Genomic DNA, 22,649 nt, shown 5'->3' with positions numbered 1-22,649 from the left:
GCCATGTTACCGAGAGTGTAACGAAGGGGTCACGCGCTGGGAAGGAGCTTGTGTGAATGAAATTAAAGGGAGATCACTCCCATTCCATCCAAAACGCATTTAGGTTAGTGAAGTGTTTGAAAGATTTTGTTATAGAGAGAAATACGATACCATTCCATTCACTGATTTAAGCTTTCAGTTTTAGTACTTTCACCAAAAACAAGTGAGACAAACCACAGATATTGCTCATTGTTTTTATTGGCATGTTCACAATTCCTGTAACACAAAATAATCTAAATATCACTGTCCAACTCGACAGCAAGCAACAAAGAGTTGTCTTGAACAAATGGATAAAATATTTATCCAACAAAGTGTCTCCAGAGCAAATACTCCATGGTTATCCACATAATCAACTACAATGGCGGATGACCACCAACAAGGATCAAGACCCTACTAGGATACTTTCTAGCACAAGGGATGACGTAGGTAGGAGGCAAGTTGTTATTACCAACAGACCTTCATATTTTTCAATATTACAACTTTTCTCAAGATGATTCATCACTTCAAAATGAGATAGAGAGAAATACGACCCCATTCCATTCACTGAATTAAGCTTTCAGTTTTATTTATTTCACCCAAAACAAGTGAAACAAGACACAGATATTGCTCGTTGTTAATTTTTAATGCCATGTTCACAAAATATTCTGAATATCACTGTACACTGGATGACCACCACCAAAATTGCAAGGATTGAGACACTACTAGGATACTCTCTAGCACAAGGGGAAAGATAGGTAGGAGGTAGGTAGTTATTACCAACAGCCCTTCATATTTTTTAAAATTGGGGGACTGTATTTTTTTCATTCAAATACTAGTATGGCAGGACAGATATTTTACAATTACAAATTTAAGGTGGATTGAGTATCAAACTCAAAACACTGAAGGTATACTGATCATTAATGGAAGGAAACATTCGTAAGACAGGGCTTGTTTTTCAGTATTATGATAATGATGGCTATGTCGCTGTTGTATCTGTTTTGGCACACTTGATTATCAATATTATACTAATTGCATGTAATAAAATTTATACATTGCACAACACTGAAGCCACATCTCATGTCAATTAATCTGGGGTTAAAAACTAACCAAAATTGTTTTCATATAAATAAGAAATGTTTTGAAATGTCATTCAAATACAATGTACTTGTTTTGTATTGACTCTTAAAAATGTCAGATATAAAAGTTTAAAGAATCATGAACCTCTAAAATGCTTTAACAATGTTTTGATTCTTGAGTAAACGAACCAGCAAAGGAATCACAGGGCTTGTGAACCTTGGAATTACGAAGTCATGCACCATTCACAACCTTACATAAATTTACAGGCATGATTTTAATGCACAGCATCATAAAATCCTGTTGATACAATTTCTCTTGAACATGCTTCAAAACAATTTTGGAACACATGGCAGTTATATACCTCCGAGACAGACATATTTGATTTCAAGGTAGTCATCAATTCCGTATTTGCTGCCCTCTCTACCGAGACCTGACTCCTTCACTCCGCCAAAAGGCGCCTCTATGGCGGAGATGAGCCCGTCGTTAACACCACACAGACCAACCTCCAACTTCTCTGCTACTCGCCAGATCTGGCTCAGGTTTTGTGAGTAGAAATAGCCTGCAGGATGACAAGAAAATTAATTGTACTTTTATGTTCAGATGTAACGGATTTAATTTTTGTGAATCACAAAAAGAAAACTAGCTCCACTTGTAGCACACCTGCTTAGTCATATATTCAAAATCTTAAAATATCAGCAAAACAGTTTAAGCCACTCTGCATCAACATCTTGCCCACTGTAATTCCCATATGTGTATCATACATTTTGGGCCTTTTTCAATCACTCAAAAGTGTTTTTATTTTCTTATTCAAACTACAAAATCCTTATTTTATGAGGGAAATTGCATAACCCATGTGACTAAAGACAGGCCTTATTCAGTCAAAAGGTTTGTATGCCTGTGAGCTTGTCAGTGAAGAATAGTCTCACCTTGTAAACCTTTTACAGAAAAAGTTATTAGATGAGTAGGCACCGTGATAATTTAAAACTTATTTTCATAAAAGTGGTGCTTTCTGGGAATAAAATAACAAACTTGCAACAAAAATAAATTATTTCTCTGTTCATCTTTTTCAGAGAACTAAAGTTTCAAATTTGATGAATTTTAAACTTTTCTTTCCCTTTTGGTGACACACATGTAGAGGCTTAAGCACATACAACAGTCTGCAGCATTGTTTCAAAGGTTGATGTTTAATTTCGATATTTAGGTCTTGAACTGACCTGATATTCTCTTCATCATTCCCAAAAGGTTTTGCTTTGTTTATTTAATTTTAGCTAACACAAAAAGAGTAACCTTGGGGTCAAAATCATTTGAAACACTAAGTATGTATATCTATATCTGCAGAAAGTTTTGGGCTTGGTTTATAGACTTATTCAGCTCCGTGTTTTCAGAAGAGAAGATGCTGCCAGACAACAATAGCCTAACAGGCCATGCATGACACCATACCGACTGGCGTTTCTCTTGTGTCATGGCTTGTGAAGAGAATGCTGTAAGGGCCAACAGGTAATGTTTACTGATCAGAATATTTTTCTACCTTAGGCCACAAAGTATAGAATTAGATTCAGTCATCATATCATAGCCTGATAATTCTCTTTAGTCATCATCTGTACAAAACAGGACTCGAGCTTTGAGTGGCCATACAACCTCACTGAAATGCCACAAGAACGTTGCCATGGAAATACATGTACTGCCTTACCTGCCAGGCCAGAACTGGATGAGTTTGCTATGGCAACTGCCTCCTCCTCTGTCTTGAATCTGTAAATCAGTCAGTAACAGTCTCAGTTCTCTGCTCTTAGTTGTGTTTACTCATGTGATAAGAGTGAGTGAGTGAGTGAGTGAGTGAGTGTTGGGTTTAGACCGCTTTCCAGTCATATCACGATGTGTCACTTTGATGTGGTAGGAAAGCCCGAGGTGATGCAAGTCTTTGAGGTTTACCACTTCGGTGAAACCCAGAAGCACAGATATAGTGCTGACAAACCTTTAAACATAATCAGGACAAACCAGGAATCCCACAATCCCAAGGAAATCTGCACAGCAACTTGTGGTGCCTTAGATGACTAGGCACCCGTGCCCCCAATGTGATAAGAATTAAGAACGCAATGTTTTTAACATGTTTCCAGTTCTCCAATGCCAGATCTAAATCCACCGAGTTAATTTGCGGGTAGAACATGGTCATAAGTAAGGGTCTCTTGCTTGTGAGACCCGACTAAAATGTCATCTGGTCGTTAGACTGTCTGACTGTGAGTTATTTACGGTTGGGAGAGACCATATATATTACCCAGGTACCCAGCCCCCTATTACCTGACCCTACCTAGGTAACCACTGTAGGTCTCAAGTTAGCAACAAAATGTCCAATTAAGAATTTTCTTTTACAGGAGCCCTGCCAAAACTACTTAGATGACCCGAGTTACCCATCCTAGCCCTAGAGTCACTGTACCTGGAGTATTCAGCATCCAGGGCTACTTATGGAAATTCAATTGGATTCGTTCCTCACAAGGAAATTTATATTAGAATGCCCCTACTGCAGGTATATTTTATCAAGCTGGATACAAAAAATGGCAGAATCTTGTTACAGCCTTCAGTGTTGATTACAGCCATGTTTGCGACTTACTTGATAACTGCAGCAACGGGTCCAAATATTTCCTCTTGAGCACACCTCATTTCCAGCGTGACATTGGAGAGCAGTGTCGGTTCAAAGAAGTTCACTCCCTTGTCCGATCTCTTGCCCCCACATCCCAGCCTTGCACCAAGTCTCTTGGCATCCTCCACGATGCTTTCTACCTGTCAACAAGTGGTACATACTTCTACTTCTATATCACAGAGAAAATGAGTTCTCAGCACTGGCCACGGTGCCTTCTACCTGTCAACAAGTGGCATATACTTCTATATCACAGAGAAAGTGAGTTTCTCAGCATTGGCCACGATGCCTTCTACCTGTCAATAGTCCAAAGACCTAGTAAAATTCTGTTCTGTCTAATAAGCTCAGCTAATAATAGTCCATATAATAACAACAGATTCTACTGATCCTGACGCTAGGAGCCATGTTCGGACCAGTAGTAGACAGACTGAAATACACGGATCCAGAGGGGTGCAAATAACATGATTACTGAACATGGTTTTACAAATCATGAAAGGCATCCATTCTTTTCCAAACATCTCTGCACAAGTATGCATGTAAATACAACCTCACAGCGAGAACACTCAATACGTTGGAATCCCTGTGACATTTCAGCTTCTGACCGTGGTGTCCTCACTGGACTGAAGAATTCTATCATGGTTGGGGGAAGGATCAAGGCGTGGCCAATCATCTGATAGAAAACAGATGGTGCTGAACATTGTCGCATGAACCACCCACTTTGTAGGAGCATGCCTAGCAGCAGAGTTATCTCAACAGTACACAATTCCAGTCACTGTCCAGACTTCCTTGAGGTTAGTATTCATAGACTTGATGTTATGTCTTACACTAGACACATAAAACATCAAAGTTATGTCACATTCTACAAGGCCAGTGACATTCAACAGCACTTGTCAACAGTGGCCATCGATCTGCCAGCAACATCTTCCAGAGGCAAGGGAGATAACTGACTATGTAAGTCCAGCTTCCAGTTTCAACAGTGGCCATCAATCTGCCAGCAACATCTTCCAGAGGCAAGGGAGATAACTGACTATATAAGTCCAGCTTCCAGTTTCAACAGTGGCCATCGATCTGCCAGCAACATCTTCCAGAGGCAAGGGAGTTAACTGACTATACAAGTCCAGCTTCCAGTTTCAACAGTGGCCATCGATCTGCCAGCAACATCTTCCAGAGGCAAGGGAGTTAACTGACTATATAAGTCCAGCTTCCAGTTTCAACAGTGGCCATCGATCTGCCAGCAACATCTTCCAGGGCAAGGGAGTTAACTGACTATATAAGTCCATGGCAGCTTCCAGTTTCAACAGTGGCCATCGATCTGCCAGCAACATCTTCCAGGGCAAGGGAGTTAACTGACTATACAAGTCCAGCTTCCAGTTTCAACAGTGGCCATCGATCTGCCAGCAACATCTTCCAGAGGCTAGGGAGATAACTGACTATACAAGTCCAGCTTCCAGTTTCAACAGTGGCCATCGATCTGCCAGCAACATCTTCCAGAGGCAAGGGAGTTAACTGACTAGATAAGTCCAGCTTCCAGTTTCAACAGTGGCCATCGATCTGCCAGCTCAAGTTCAATCTTTTGTGTGTCAATTGGCATCAGTAACTCAGTGTTCCTGGCAAAGTCCAAGGCTTAGTGCATCTCCTTTAGGGGTCTGCATGTGTTCCGCTATGATACTACTTCTGGAAGTCACATTATCTGTGATTACAATGTCGATAACATCTGTAGTGAGGTGACCATACTTCTTAATTTCCAAATCAAGAGCAAGGTCGCGCAGTGACACGATGAAAACATTACTGCTTAAAACTTCGGCATTTCAGGGTCTATTCTTGTTCCTTGTTTGTTTGTGCCAACATTACATTTCATAAATCTTTCACTGACTGATGTATTTAGTATATCAATTTATTACTCACCTGTAAAGAAATATGCAAATGAGGTAACTGAGAAAGAACTACCTTCATTCTCAATATATCGATGTAATGCCTTCTTCCTCAGTAAATTGTTGACTAACATTCCCTATATGCTAAGGCAGGGGTTCCCCAGTGTGATGCTGTGTTTCTGTAGACAAACTTGGCAGCAAGTCATTTGCCACTATGTCATAAATTGGGCGGTTCACTCAAACATTGTATTCATACACAGTTTCTAATGCCACTTCATTGTGTGAAATTATGTGTTACAACTTGATTATTGTAAGATTGTCATTATGTTTCTGTATTGTCAATATCATGTATTAGGAATAAAAGATTTGTAGTATATGCGCCAAAAGCGGACATTATACAATTTTTATTTCTATTATAGGTTATTTTCGATACGGAAACACACTTTAGTAATCTCTTTCTTCAAATTTGATCAAGTTATTCCCATAGGCCTTCTTACCTTGTCCACAGCCTTGCTGTTGATGAGAGGTCCTTGTGTGGTGCTGTCGTCAAAGCCGTCCCCGACCTTCAGTTCTTGGTTCATGACCTCCGCGAGACGCGCAACATACTGGTCATACACTCCTTCCTGAACCAATATCCTGTTGGCACACACACACGTCTGAGGAAACAGGAAATAGCTGTTTAGTTGATGAAAATTAAATTAAATGTTTGATTCTATATACCTGAAAATAATGTGTCAGTATAGATGGCGCAGTGGTCAAAGTATTAAGTTACAGTTGTTAAGCTATTCTGTTGGCACACACCATCTCTGTAGCAAATAGGAAATTTCAACAATCTATTTCTATTTCATCTATTCAGTCAGATTGCTTAACACTGAAGGTTGAATTCTGTGTTATCGACAAAAACGTGCGCAAGCCAGGGGTTTATTCGAGTGAGCTGTTTTTTCTGTTCACTGTGAACATAGTTTCCACTACCGTTACAAAATGAGTTGAGATAAGCAATAGTATGAGTCAGGATAAGGTAAATTAGTTAAATTTGTATCGAAGATCGAGCAGTAGTGAAGAACTAAAACATTTGATAATAGTTACTCATATGCTCCTGTGTAGCTGGTTTCTGTAAAACGTCTTATTACGACCATAAGCATTGAGGGTATGTCAAAAACACAACAATTTTGTAATGATCCTCTTCTTGACACAGACCCATGGGGATTCCAGGTAAGAAAATAGAACCCCAGCAACCTATGTTTGTCATAAGAGGCGACTCATTGGATCAGGTCCTCGGTGATTGGGGACATTTATCCCAATTGCATGGGTTGATGCGCATAATGTTAATCACTGGATTGTCTGGTCGAGACTCGATTTTGTACAGACAGCAGTCGGATAGCTGAAATATTGCTGAGTGCGGCGTTAAACAACAAAGAAACAAGTTGGGTCTTCATTTACTAAATGAGATATCACTTCAGATGATACAGGTAAAATGAATTGCCCTGACACTATGGACCAACATCCGCACTACTTAAATGGATATGTGGCGTTAAACAACAAACAAACTAAACAAAACATATTGATGGCCTTACCTGTCCGCTACATCGAAACTTGCTGACCATGGTACCTTGGACAGCTGCCTCAATGTCGGCACTGTTGAACACAATGAACGGTGCATTTCCGCCCAGCTCTAGTGAGACCTTCTTCACTGTAGAAGCCGACTGCTGGAGGAGAATCTACAACAAGACACAACTCCCTTTGTGAGTTTCTCAACGTCACACCACCCGTAGGGAGGCCCGAGTAGAATACAGGTCCCAAGCAATCTTTACTTGTCGCACACATGGAGATTCCATGTTAGAATATAGGTCCCTCATAACCTATGCTTGTTGTACACGTGGGCTTCCACGTTAGAATATAGGTCCCAGCAATCTATGCTTGTTGTACACGTTGGGATTTGGGGTAAGAATATAGGACCCCAGCAATGTTTGTTTGCCGCACGCGAGGGGATTTCGCGTAAGAACATAGATCCCATCAACCTGTGCCTTTGGGTAAGAATGTACGTGCCCAGCAAGTGAGTTTCTGTGACTTGATGCATGTCATTGTATATCCTCATTACGTAGATCGATGTTCATGATATCAATCACTGGACCTACATAGAACAAAAACATTACTGAGAGCGGCGTTAAACAACAAACAAAACAACTATGCACACACATAAGTACAAGTGCTAAAACAGCTGTTTTGGAAAAGAGGGGTTCATTTGGTGTGGAATGATGAATGCAAATAATCTGCAAAGCAAGTTGCTTCTGATACTGTTGTAAAGTATAAGATGTTTACACTCATCATATCAGAGAACCTATAAAACTGAAATGCATACATATACAAATGATATACTCTTCAAGAAATAGAGGTGCAGTCCTCCCCGGATCTGTGTATGTCAGCATGTGTAACCATGGTAACTGCGTCTGCAGCTGTTTCTCCACAAGAGCAGTATGAATCCAGTGAAACCTGGTTAACCCCGACAGCCCAATAAAGTCAATCTGATATACTTCTTTCCAGACTAACACATCATTACGGTATAATGTCATTTGTATGTTTGTAGACGTTCCAAAACATAATCATCCGAAAAGCAGGGTTTTAGGATAAACGAGGTCCAGATAAGCGAGGTTTCACAGTATATGATAAAAGTATAGCCTGTCTGATGGCAGATGGCAGACCCCAATGTACTCTCACCTTCCCTGTGACTGTGGACCCTGTGAAGGAGATCTTCTTGATGACGGGGCTGGTGCACAGCAAGTTGCCCACTGCAGGGGCGTTGTCGCGGGAACTGGTCACCACATTCAAGACTCCGTCCGGGAGGCCTGCCTCCTTGGCCAGCTGGGAGGAGGGAGAGAGGCAAATGAATGATGGTCATCTACTTGGATAATTCTATCACTGCGACAGCTTGATTTGTTTGTAAGGCAGAGACTTATTGCTGAAACAATTTGCAGTTGGATTCTATAAAAACATATAATATGTATACATACTGTATTTTCTTAAGCAGTGTTAAGTATAGTGCATCCTTTTCCCCAAAAAAATACCGCTATGAAAATCATTCTTACAAAATTATTTTGACCCTGAAAAGGACACAGTTGTGATATTTATATTAATGTTGTAGAGGCATTGTGAATTTTTCAAATTGAAAATCTAGAATTTTTTGGTACATTTTCTTCTAAAGTTGTGTGGAAGAGGGGTTTCATTGTTCAGAAGTTACAGATGGACAAAGTCAATGATGACACAAGCTTCCACTGACATTCTGAAAGTGAGCTTAAACATTCATGAAAGGAGCATGCTGGTTGGAGTGTTCCTCTGTACTTTCCCTGGACGACAGTAGGTGTCCTAACACCCACCACTCACCTGACACATAGCCAGAGCTGAGAACAGTAGGTGTCCTAACACCCTCCACTCACCTGACACATGGCCAGAGCTAAGAAGAGTAGGTGTCCTTGATACCCTCCACTCACCTGACACATGGCCAGAGCTGAGAACAGTAGGTGTCCTAATACCCTCCACTCACCTGACACATAGCCAGAGCTGAGAACAGTAGGTGTCCTTGATACCCTCCACTCACCTGACACATAGCCAGAGCTGAGAACGGCGTGTCCTAATACCCTCCACTCACCTGACACATAGCCAGAGCTGAGAACAGTAGGTGTCCTAATACCCTCCACTCACCTGACACATGGCCAGAGCTGAGAACAGTAGGTGTCCTAATACCCTCCACTCACCTGACACATGGCCAGAGCTGAGAACAGTAGGTGTCCTTGATACCCCCCACTCACCTGACACATCGCCAGAGCTGAGAACAGTAGGTGTCCTTGATACCTTCCACTCACCTGACACATAGCCAGAGCTGAGAACAGTAGGTGTCCTTGATACCCTCCACTCACCTGACACATGGCCAGAGCTGAGAACAGTAGGTGTCCTAATACCCTCCACTCACCTGACACATAGCCAGAGCTGAGAACAGTAGGTGTCCTTGATACCCTCCACTCACCTGACACATAGCCAGAGCTGAGAACAGTAGGTGTCCTAATACCCTCCACTCACCTGACACATAGCCAGAGCTGAGAACAGTAGGTGTCCTAATACCCTCCACCCACCTGACACATGGCCAGAGCTGAGAACAGTAGATGTCCTAATACCCTCCACTCACCTGACACATAGCCAGAGCTGAGAACGGCGTGTCTTCTGCTGGTTTCAAGACGACGGCGCAACCGGCAGCAATGGCCGCACAGGCCTTCCTTGTGATCATAGCACTGGGGAAGTTCCACTGTAACACAAATACGGTCATTGGACAATTGAGTCTATGTGTTGTGAAACTGAACATCTGACCAACATAGAAGAAAATGTTTACTGGTATAATCCCCCCGCCCATATGAAGTTTTTTCGTTTCCGGAGCATAACTTGTAAACCGTTCAATATATCTTTAAGAAACTATGTACACATCAGGCATGCACTGAACTGGTACTTTTTTGCTGTTCAAGATTTTTTGTAAACTTTCTTTTTGGCATTTCCAGGGTAGCAAGTTGGACTAATGTTTAAATGTGGGTAGTGTTCGTCTCCGGAGCATAACTCACAAACCGTTCAATATTTCTTGAGGACCCTTTATAAGCATGTCAGATACCATACAGGGTTAAAAAAGGTCACCAACCTATGCTTGTTTTGAGGGGCTACTAAATGGTTCAGGTGATCAAGCCCAATGACTTGGTTGATTGTGTGATATTGAACCCTTACAGAAGTGGGACGTTGAATGCAGGGTTAATTATGAAACAAAGTATCATTCTTCAATTCAGGAATGGCCTTGCTATTTAGTTATGGAATTAGGATATAGAGTTTTAAAAATATTTAGTATATGGAACATTGTTATCAATCTCTTTAACGTCAAATCTTAGTGCATCCAATTACAGGTCACGGCAGAATGTCCTTTCATCCGACTAATCAGAGCTTCGCTTACGTGATCGCGAAGTGAAAGTTCAAAAAGTGTTTTCTGATCATGCTACCTCGAAAAGGTTAACACAAGGCATTCCGAACAACAGGTACTGGCTGTAGGACTGAACACGTCAAATGAAAGTCATTGTATATATCTCAATTCAATGGGATAAACATTTGAAACGGAAGAGACTTTCCATAGGTTCTGGGAAGTACTGACATACAATCTCGGTTATCTATTAGACATTCCAGAATTTTCTTTTGTTCAGTTTTCAAATTAATTGAAAAGTTTGCTAAATATTTTGTCAAAGCCTAGTCTGGAGTGGAAGTTGCCAGTTGGAGACTTGTGCTGTAAACCTTGAGGAGGCTTCTTTCTGATTGGCTAATGTCATCTTCCTGTTAGTCGTTTAATTGGTTAGTCATAGTTCACGAAATGTTCTGATGGGATCTGTAATGGGATTTCCTAAGATCTTTGTGTACCGGTAGCAAGCACTGAGATTTGATTTTAATGAGACTGCATTGTTATCAAATGAAAATTTTGATCTATTGAAAAGTACCATCACTAATTCACATCCTTGGAAGGAACATTCAAAGAATAGAGGGAATCGTTTGGTTTAGTCACCAATCATAATCAGATACCCCGGTAATGTCAGTTGTACTCACAAGCTTTAGGATTTATAGTTTGGGGCAAAATGATGCACATATTTAAAAGAGCAGGGGATATAGGTTGTTTTGTCCTCTTGTTAAACTTAAAAGTTTTTTTTGTAGCTTTCAAATTTAATTCACATGATAACTGGCCAATTGCCACTGATTTGGAAGTGGCCATTGGTATTACATGTACATGTATTTGACTAGGGTGGCACAGTCGCCCTGCAATTCACTGTGTAGAGTTACCTCCCTTATGGCGTGACAGTATCCTAGGATTGTGGGTTAATCATTAAATTGCTGTGATGCTTGGTTTATTGGCACCATACATATGCTTGTGGGTTTCTCGAAGGACTTGAGATGTGCATCACTTCAGTGTTACCTAAAAAATCAAAGCTAATCTTTGAAGCATGCACTATCATAAAGTCTATTTTGAGACATTTGACTTACAGGAGTGATCATACCGGCTACTCCAATAGGCTGTTTCAAGACCAGCATCCTCTTGCTGGCAGCTGTTGACGGAATGACATCACCGTACACACGCCGAGCTTCCTCCGCATACCACTCGATAAACCCACTTGCGTAGCCTATCTCCCCAATGGCCTCTTTCAAGGGTTTGCCCTAGGGAAATAACAACGGTATATTGATACTGGCAGTATGGGAGGAAATTACAGAGATTCTTTTACTTATGACCTTACCTGTGAAAATTAAAGGCCAGAGGACCTATTATTGGGGTACAGAAATATAACATTTGTGTTTTTTCAAGGGCTCCACAGGGCGCTCATTAATATGCTAAGGTGTGCCTTCTGCAGTTTAAGTGTGCCAACAAGAACAATACAAGAACAAGAACTTGGTGAATGTCATTGCTAGACCTAGATAATAAGCAGTTGCAATTTAGAACATGATTTCTAAATGTGTCCTTCCGGCACTGGGAACACATTGTAACCATGCCATTATGATTGTAACCATGCCACTGGAAGACTTGTACAGGATGTTCAAACCCTGACATTGTTCAGACATGGGGGGTCCATGCTGTTATTCACACATCCTGAAAACTGTATCTTTTTCATTTTCAACAACGCATCCAAACACTGCTTCAGAATTTCATTTGATAACTGAATTAGTAGTTTCTATGACCTAAGAATAGCCTAACACAACCATGCATGACAACCAAGGCTGTAGCTATACACTCTACAGAGAACTATGTATCTTGATAGTAAGCTCACAAGACAATTCGGAATAACATACAAGAAATCCCTACACTTGCCATGCTACTCAATAAAAGTTAAGGACCACCTGATTCTTTCACATTACTGAAGTTAATCTGTCATGGCATGTACAGGTGAGGTGAAATGGGGTTAAACATCGAATCCAAGATTATTGCACTTATATAGCGACGTGCATGTAGGTGTGTGTGTGTGGCCGCTTGTGCTAGCCAGACTGATGCCGATTTATAGTGCTACCTCACTAAATACCATGCAGCAGTTTAACATGAATACCCCACTCAGACACAGTATACTGACTCCGAGCCGACCAGTCCTTGTTTTATCCCCTTAATGGCGCGCGCCAGACAGGGTAACAACAAGTACCATCTTTTAACGTCTTTTGGTATGATGCGGCCAGGGACCATGGCATGTACAGATTAACTTTAGTAATATGAAAGAATCGGGTGTTTTTCACTTTCTTTAAGAGTAGCATATGTTTGGCTTGACAATATTGATCACTTCACGACAATAGCTCATTCCGAGTACCAGTAAACACAACCTCCACTGTTTACAGCTGTGCCTGGTACAAGGATTGAAAGGCCACAAATTGTAGAATCTATTTTCTTACATTTTCAGCTGTCAGTAGTTTAGCTAACTCCAGCTTGTTTTGGATGGTTAGATCAAACCACTTCCTGAGAATCAAGCTCCGTTCCTGCAAAATAGTTCAAAGGGAAGGTTCACTAACGTTGTCCACATAGAGAAGTATTTCATACAGTAGCTATATGTAAACGACTCAACGTTATACCTGATATGGCTGGACCAATTTGAAACTCAAGCAGACATACAAGACTTTAGGATTATTTTTACTTAAACACATACACATGTTGCCTACCTTTGCTGTGGTGTCCCTCCACTTGAGGAATGCCAGATTAGCCTTCTCTATGGCCTGCTGGGTGTCGTCTCCGTTCATGTCAGGTACGGAACCAATCACCTTGCCTGTCGATGGGTTGGTGACTGTGGGAAAATATGTGGTTGTCTCAAGACATGGACGAGCAATAACAAACAGCAATTAGATAAAAAAATAAAAATTAAAAAATCATAATAAATGAATAAATTAAATCAAATTAAATTAATGAGGGTTTAAAATTTGTTGTATTTTAGTGCCAAAAGCACAACACAAAGGATTCCTAAACTTTTATCAATAAATGTTGATATTTTTTTATACCTAAAGACACAAGGGTGAGATTCTATTTATCATCCAATTAAACTTCCTACTTTTGCTTTTGTACACAATAATAACCACCTTGCTGAACCCACCTAAACATGGTATGGTGCTGGGAAACCAAGAATCATAATCATGTCGAATCTGGAATTTAACCCAACAATTACAGGATCCTAGCATGACTAGGGTGTGCAACACTGCAACTTTCTGTGTCAAAGATGACACTCTGTTGGACAACTGGAAATGTCAAATTTGAAAGCTACAGAAAATCTGCAATATTGATATGAAAACTATTGTACATACCCATGTGAGTGACAACTAGCCTTTTGTCCTTTCCAGTACTTACAAGCAGAGGTCACTCACCTGAGAGGAATTTTGTACCACTTGTATGTAATTTCTTCACCTGCATTCCCACAAAACACATCACCCTGGGTTAAAGATCTGCTTACGTTCAAATATAGAGACCCGTGAAGATTCGGGGTAGAATAGGTCTTCAGCAACCCATGCTTGCCGTAAAAGGTGGCTATGCTTGTCGTAAGAGGCAACTAACGAGATCGAGTGGTCAGCATTGCTGACATGGTTGATGCATGTCATCGATCCCAATTGCGTAGATTGATGCTCATGATGTCAATCACTGGATATCTATCTCTAAGTTCCAGACCAGAAGTCGTTTAAAGCAATAACGTCAAATTACCACTATTTGGCCCTACCCCTCAGTCCCCCTTAGGGGGTCAGCCCCACCATTTGTATAATTTTGAATCCTCACCACCGGAGAATGCTTCCAACCAAATAAGGTTGATATCTATCTCTTTGTTCCAGAGAAGCAATTTAAGCATTTAAAGCAATATAGCCAAATTACCTCTATTTTGCCAACCCCTCAGCCCCCTGGGGGGTCAGCGGTACCATTTGTACAATTTGTACAATCCCCACCACCTAGGGATGCTTCCAGACAAATTTCGTTAATTTTCAGTTAGTTGTTCAGATAAAGTAGTCATTTGAAAAAATTGTTGACGTACGGATGATGTACGGACAGACAACGGACGCCACGGTATGGCATAAGCTCACCTTGGTCCTTCGGATAACTACATGAAGTTATAAAAATAATCTTACTTTGGTATACTGAGCCTGACTTTGCACCGACCCACTGCCCATCGACAAATGCCTTGTCAAACAGGAAACTGCTGGCGCTGCGGACGCCTGATGCTGCAGGTGGGACTGTATCCATGGCGATGATGTGAAATACACGAAGTTGGGAAACTTTCAGTTGTCTGGACAAAATTTGTACTGATCGCGAACACATGCAACACACCTGAAAAATTGAAAAACATCATTGAGGAACCAACATCTAAAGATTGATTCAAACAAAACTATTGCTGACATACAGAAAATCATGCATGTGCCATTCATAAATAAAAAAAAAATGTTTGTAATAATTTCTGCCTTTCATACTATTCCCAAGCATTTCTTTCTTGTTTCTGTACATCATCGGGAGTGTGAGTAGGGTCTAACACTGCTTTGGATGGTATTTCAGTCACATGAGATGAAATGAAATTGTATTGCTGTTGTATAGCAATTTGTGTGTTTGTTTGTTTGTTGTTTAACGCCGCACTCAGCAATATTCCATCTATATGATGGCAGTCTGTAAAAAAACAAGTCTGGAACAGACAATCCAGTGATTGACATCATGGGCATCGACCAAGTCACGATACCTTGCTCACAATCCGATATGTATCACGATACTTGCATGTGTTCTCATCTGTGATACCTAAGCCACATTTTTCATAGACAGGATGGCCAATTACCTGGCACACTGACGATGTACAGTTGGCAGTATCAAGTATGATGCAATGGATGAAAATACTTATGTTTTCACTGAAGCTAAGAATCAATATATTTTAGTTAGTGTGCAACTGTGATCGATACTAGTATCGAGAAGTAAAACGTCGTGAAAAAACGCAGCACCCGTGTATCATCCCACCACTAGACCTAGCCCATTGAGATACCATGCCGCAGTTGATCATAAATACCACACTCGATCAGACACAGTACACTGACTCTGAGCCAACCAACATCTGTTGATATGACGCGATCGGGGATCGAACCACTGACCTGCCGTCTACGGGCAGACACTCTTTCCACTACACTATGGAGGTGGGCTCAGTCATATTAATGTATGTCAGCTTTATATGAGGGTAAAGCCTGAAGTCACAGGTCACAGATGTTTCCCACTTTAATGAACCCCAGGAGGATGGGTGTGGTGCTGACAAACCTTGAATGATAATCAAACCCATATGATTGTAGGATTGTGGCATGCCAATTGGATGCACGGTGAATTACGATGCCTCAGATGACTTTGACACCCATAGATGCCCATGTGGTATATGCATTATCACATCTCAGATTATGCAAATATTAGTTTTACAGTTTTACAAGTTTTACTAGTTATGGCCTTTCACCTCATGGCACTATGTAGACCTACTACCATACAGACCTGTGAAGATCCAGGGTAGAATAGGTCTTGAGCAACCCATGCTTGCCGTAAGAGTGAGTGAGTATGGTTTTACGCCGCTTTTAGCAATATTCCAGCAATATCACGGCGGGGGACACCAGAAATGGGCTTCACACATTGTACCCATGTCGGGAATCGAACCGGGTCTTCGGCGTGACGAGCAAACGCTTTAACCACTAGGCTACCCGACCGCCCCGCTTGTCGTAAGGTGACTAACGGGATTGGGTGGTCAGGCTCGCTGACTTGGTTGACGCATGTCATCATATTCCAATTGCGTGGATCAATGCTCATGTTGTCAATCACTGGATTGTCTGGTCCTGACTCGATTATTTACAGACCATTGTCATATAGCTGGAACATTGCTGAGTGCGGCGTTAAACAAGAAAAAACAAACAAACAAAAGCAAAACTACTATACATGTCATATCTGAAGATCTGAGTAAGAATAGGTCTTCAGCAACCCATGCTGAAAAAGGAGACTATGCTTGTCGTAAGAGGCGACTAACAGGATCGAGTGGTCAGACTTATGTCTTTGTTGATGCATATCATCATATCCTAATTGCGTGGATTGATGCTCTTGATATCAATCACTGAATTGTCTGGTCCAGACTGGATTATTTACAGGCCTCTGTCATATAGCTGGAAAAGTGCTGAGTGCAGCATTAAATAACAAACAAACAACACAAACTACCATACACATAACAAAACTGAAGTTCTGTTTAAGTTATTTCAAAAATCATTTTCATCTCTTAAAAATGAACACCGTATTGTAAAATGTCATAATTGCGTATTTCACCATTGCCGCATTTGACCATGGTGCCTATAAATATCATATATATATACATGATTTGACCACACGAACATAAACTATAGGGGTTTACACAAACTGTGATCAATAGACAACACACAGCTACATGCATAGTTTAAAATAAAGTTTACAATACAAATGCCATAGGAATTTTCAGATCTTTGTTTTTGTGACACCCATTTAGAATCATCCATCCAAAGTTTCAGCAGACATTTTTATCACAAGATCTCTACCAGTAGACATTTCGATAAAATGACTTCTCCCTGGATCTCGGAGACAGAGAAATAATCATGCTTGTTATACACACTTTAAATCCAGCAGGCAAACTAATGTTATAGTTAGTTGTAAGTGCATCCAGCGTAAGCGAATTTCATGTACCGTCTACAGAGAAGTTCAGAGTATGTCACACGAACGTCACTTCACAAACTTTGTCTGCCCACACGGTCACACTCGCACTCACAGCTGATACTGAACTAGTTTCGTCTCGCTTATCTCACGCAGCCGCAGATACGCAGATGAGTGCGCTTTTAGCTGTTTAGTGCCCTATGACATCTCCAAATGCTGCTACTTACTGTCGACATCGTGCACAGATTATACGTACCATGCCGAACCCTTCTCAGTACAGTGTTGTCACGTTAGGCCTATCTTATTCCCAGACCCTTCCTCTCTGAGGGACCGTTCATTGTTCACGGTTATGGTAGTAGTGGAAAATACCGTTCGGATCATAAATAAGTACCACTTTCAGGGTCAACACAATTGCAGATTTACTGCAGCGCGAGTTTGAGTGTACTGGTCACATACCGTTACTCAAATCAAATGTATCTTCTCTGGTGAACTTTAGGTACTGATGTTTTTACAGACTAGACCTGTAATATATTTTATATAGGTTTTATATATTAGTGCTAATTAATACGTTTCATTTCAAAACCATAGACGACCCAGGTAAACACATATTCATAGGCCCCCGCCTCCTCCCTTGATTGAAATCCAAATGTAGTATTATGTAGACAGGTACAACCCAAGTTAACCTCCGTTGACCAACACCCAAGTTAACCTTGCTTCGTTAACCAACGATAGCACATATTAACTGATTTACGTGTTCCTTAAGTTGACCTCAGTTGTCAATACATTTTTTTCTTCTTTTTGTTTTTAATGTTGTCCACACTTATATTGACCCCTGGGGTGCGGTACTCTGGTAAGCCGCCTCCAAGTGACGTCATCGTAAAGCTAATTAGTTTCTATTATTCATTCAATCATGAATAAAGGCACTTTAATGAATATAATTAACTCCTTATTGGTAGTATATATTTACTCAAATGTTAATAAATTCTATTTGCCCCGTGGGAAGCCCTGGTTAGGAGGTTTTGCCCCGGCAAGCTCTGATATAAGCTAGTCGTACGAGGCGACTAAATGAATCGGTTGGTCAGACTTGGTTACTTGTCAAATTGAGTCAAATTGAGTGAGTGAGTGAGGACGTTGCTCATAGTATCAACTATTGGTTTGCCTGGTCCAGACTCGATCATTAACAAGTTGCCGTCATATACTTATATTTCTATGTTAACAACATACACACTTTAAATCACGCACGCACACACACATACACATACACACACAAAAAATAAAAATAATTGAATATGTCATGTCCTGAAAAAAAATGTGTTGTGAATAAAATAATTGATCGACTCCAACTTCCACAGAAAAAATGAGTGTCTTGAATGAGTAAGTGTGTATGGTTTTACGCCGCTTTTAGCAATATTTCAGCAACATCACGGCGTGGGCTTCGCACATAGTACCCGTGTGGCGTGTTTTGAAATATAGTGACCCTGGTTATATAATATGGAACAGTGACCCTCTCTGTATAATATATAATGGTGGGTCTCTAAGAAATGCGACTCTTTATCATGCCCTTTCTGTTCTGGTATACCATCGTACCCCGATTACGCTATTAGAAACTTTCAACATCGATCACTGTGACACAGCTGACAGCGCCTTGTCTAGACATCCATACACGTGCTCGAGGTAAACTGGATCGGACGTTTACCTCGAGCACGTGTAGCACCAAAAAAACCCAGTAGTACCCAACTATGGAATATGTACACGAGAATAGCGAGAGAGTGAGTGAGATTGGTTTTACGCCGCCTACAGCAATATTACAGTCATATCACGGCGGTGGACACCAGGAATGGGCTTCACACATTGTACCCATGTCGGGATTCGAACCCGGGTTTTCGGCTTGAACTTTATAGAAATGGCCACACAAATTACAAACAAAGACACAATCCCCATAGGGGATATAATGATGAGAACCCGGCTCACTTTCAATGAAACCAAACACAGTAAGTCTCGCGACCCGCGAAGATCCTGAGTAGAATAAGTCTTCAGCAACCCATTCTTGAAGGCAATTATGCTTGTCATAAGAGGCGACTAACGGGATCGGGTGGTCAGGTTCGCTGACTTGGTTGATGCGTGTCATCGTATCCCAATTGCGTGGATCGATGCTCATGCATGCATGATGTCAATCACTGGATTGTCTGGTTCAGACTCGATTATTTACTGACCGCCGTCATAAAGCTGAATATTGCTGAATGCTGCGTTAAACAACAAACAAACAGTAAATCTCGCAAGGCGTCACCTTCCATAGTTTGGTAGCTCACTGCTTGTTTTCTTTGGTAGGCCTGTTACACGTCACTTCGGGCTTCCCTCACATATCAAGCAGACGTACTTGAAACACTGTTCAAACTGCAATTAAACCAACTCACTCACTCACTCAACCACTCACTATCATACGGCTTAATATTTCTTAATATTAAGTAGGGGGGCACGGGTGGCCCAGTCGTCTAAGGCGCCGCGATTCGCTGTGCAGAGTTGCGTCCCTTGGGCACGCCAGAAACCTATGATTGTGGGTTCGAATCCCGGTTCGCCCCGATTATGTTTCTAGGTTTGTCAGCACCATACCCGTGCTCGTGGGTTTCATCGAAGTGTTAAACGTCTAAGTCCTGCATCACTTCGGGCTTTCCTCCCACATTAAGCTGACACGCCGTGATATAACTGGAATACTGTTAAAAGCGGCGTTAAACCAAACTCACTCACTCACTAATATTAAGTAGTCCCTTTCAGGGCACTCGAAGTAGGCCTTTTATATAAGAGATATAGAGTTACCTGCCTTGGCGTACAGATACGTGACCCCACATGAGCGGCCCCGGCTTAAAAATACAAGGCCATGCACTAATCTCTCTACACACAGGACAAACAGACACCTTAAAAAGTTTAACTACGCACTTCGTCCATCGTGTTACTGTTTGTTTGATGTTTAACGCCGCATTCAACAATATTCCAACTGTATAACATGACGGCATCAGTGAGATAATGCAAGGATGTTATCAAATAAGAAGTGATGTATTAGTTCTGAATAGAACGGTTTATACCAAACAGTTGTTTATTGTGTATGGAAGGTGCAATCACCTGTAGCGTGACGTATTAAGGAGAACAATCACTTGCAGTAAACTTTGATTATTATATAGGTCAAAACATTTCGACTGCAAATTAATAAATTATGAAATAAATTGCTTTTTTTGGATCATGTTATCCCAAACTGTGGGCTGTCCTATTGAGAGTCCAACAGCTTCGGATGTACTCATGCTGTCGACCGTTTTCAGGCCTTCATTACACTTATAACTGTATATGCTGTGTCACCTTTCCAACATAAATCTCACACCAGACACCTATGATTGTGGGTTCGAATCCTGGTTCCACCCCAATTATGTTTCTAGATTTGTCAGCACCATACCCGTGCTCGTGGGTTTCACCGAAGTGGTAAACGTCTGAGACCTGCATCACTTCGGGCTTTCCTCCCATATTAAGCTGACACGCCGCGATATAACTGGAATACTGTTAAAAGCGGCGTTAAACCCAACTAACTCACTCCCAATATAAATCTAACCCGTGAAGACCCAGATTTTCAGCAACCTATGCTTGCCGTATGTCTGGTCCAAGCTCGATTATTCACACACCACCGTCATATAGATGTAATATTGCTGAGTGCGGCGTTAAACAAAGAACAAAACAAAATCCAATTTATAACTGCGTAACTGCGGGAGCCGAGGCGTGTGCATTATTGGTGAATGACAGTTCACAAGGCTTACCAGGGCACTACATCAACACAAACGTCGATCAAGGGAATAAACTAACTGAGTAATAACGGCGATGGCTGCCTGGCCTTCTAAATACTGAGACAATCATGTTTATCAAAGACCACCTGTTATATTCTTACCTGTAGCTCGATCTGTCGCCAAGAAAAGGACAGTTTACCGGCGACCTGCCGCTTATCAGCCGTTAGATATTCCGCGTGTGGGGTATTGAATTCGCTCACGTCCCAGTTTTCATGCACTCTCCGACACAAAACTTCATCCTCGGTCTCTAGTGGTTAATCATGTAAATATTCACCCTGTTTGGGTCATTTCGTAATAATATTATAGTTCCAATGCGAGGATGAACATTTCTACTTTTAGAAAAACACTGAAAGTCCAAAACATGTGAACGTTAAAGATGCATTATTGTTAATAACATTTATTACACGTACTGTGTATGTACTACGTATTTCATGACTATACAAACACTATATTATGAATGGACAGGCGAGTCCTCATACAGTCATGAATATACTAACGCTATTCCAGCCTAAATCAGTTTGTAATCCAACATCTCTGTACACCACTGAGTAGCCTAGTGGTTAAAGCATTCGCCGGTCACGCCGAAGGCCTGGGTTCGATTCCCCACATGATAGTTACAATATGTGAAGATTCCGGGGTAGAATAGGTCTTCAGCAACCCATGCTTGCGTAAAAGGCGACTATGCTTGTCGTAAAAGGCGACTAACGGGATCGGGTGTTCAGGCTTGCTGACTTGGTTGATGCATGTCATCGATCCCATGCAGTTGCGCGGATCGATGCTCATGATGTCAGTCACTGGATTGTCTGGTCCAGACTCGATTATTTACAGACCGCCGTCATATAGCTGGAATATTGCTGAGTGCGACGGTAAACAACAAATCAACAAACAAACAAACAAAAGTTACAATATGTAAAGCCCATTTCTGGTATTCCCCGCCGTGATGTTGCTGGAATATTGCTAAAAAGCGGCACACAACCACATTCACTCACTACTCATTTCAACATGAAGCTGGACATAACTCCAAATAACTTTATTCTGTTTCTATTGGCGGTTTTCGTTGCCCTTCACAACTGGTTCAGTGCACCCTGCGTAGAGTTTAGATAGGTGGTGCGTTATCTATGAGCTGGCTGTGAGTACATCATTGTATAATGTCACCACTGTTGGCGTGGCGCGTGTTATCTGTGCAGGTTGACAGAGTCTCGCTGTAGTCACTGACCCAGCTTATATATGGGTCAGTTTATTTAATGGCTATACATAATATGTAGGTGTCCAAGGGTCAAGGTTGTTCGCTCTGAATCACGAGATGTGTAGCGTCGGCCGATTGAGTGAGTGAGTGAGTTGGGTTTAACGCCGCTTTTAACAGTATTCCAGTTATATCGCGGCGTGTCAGCTTAATGTGGGAGGAAAGCCCGAAGTGATGCAGGTCTCAGACGTTTACCACTTCGGTGAAACCCACGAGCACGGGTATGGTGCTGACAAACCTAGAAACATAATCGGGGCGAACCGGGATTCGAACCCACAATCATAGGTTTCTGGCGTGC

The 22,649-nt window shown here is 41.4% G+C and overlaps 1 protein-coding gene across 4 annotated transcripts; it reads right to left on the bottom strand.

Moving 5' to 3' along the window:
• Nucleotides 1-219: 219 nt before the first annotated feature.
• Nucleotides 220-21,360, bottom strand: LOC124151804 (succinate-semialdehyde dehydrogenase, mitochondrial-like). 4 transcript variants are annotated; one of them, XM_046524443.2, is made up of 12 exons: nt 21,210-21,360; nt 14,734-14,932; nt 13,294-13,415; nt 13,030-13,113; nt 11,647-11,817; nt 9,776-9,892; nt 8,314-8,457; nt 7,173-7,316; nt 6,096-6,254; nt 3,701-3,870; nt 2,786-2,844; nt 220-1,654 (listed from the first exon to the last, which is right to left on the bottom strand). In XM_046524443.2, the coding sequence occupies exons 2-12, from the start codon at nt 14,921-14,923 to the stop codon at nt 1,449-1,451; spliced, it is 1,566 nt and encodes a 521-aa protein (XP_046380399.1). In that variant the 5' UTR covers nt 14,924-14,932; nt 21,210-21,360; the 3' UTR covers nt 220-1,448. The 4 variants fall into 4 exon arrangements, with proteins under 4 accessions (XP_046380399.1, XP_046380398.1, XP_046380397.1 ...); XM_046524442.2 differs by lacking the exon at nt 21,210-21,360 and adding an exon at nt 17,541-17,622; XM_046524441.2 differs by lacking the exon at nt 21,210-21,360 and adding an exon at nt 17,512-17,535.
• Nucleotides 21,361-22,649: the final 1,289 nt, after the last annotated feature.

This window comes from Haliotis rufescens, unplaced genomic scaffold (assembly GCF_023055435.1).
Source record: "Haliotis rufescens isolate VD_foot unplaced genomic scaffold, xgHalRufe1.0.p SCAF_23, whole genome shotgun sequence".
NCBI lineage: Eukaryota > Metazoa > Mollusca > Gastropoda > Lepetellida > Haliotidae > Haliotis > Haliotis rufescens.
The sequence above is the reverse complement of the archived record's forward strand: the minus strand, read 5'-3'. Positions and strand labels throughout refer to the sequence as shown.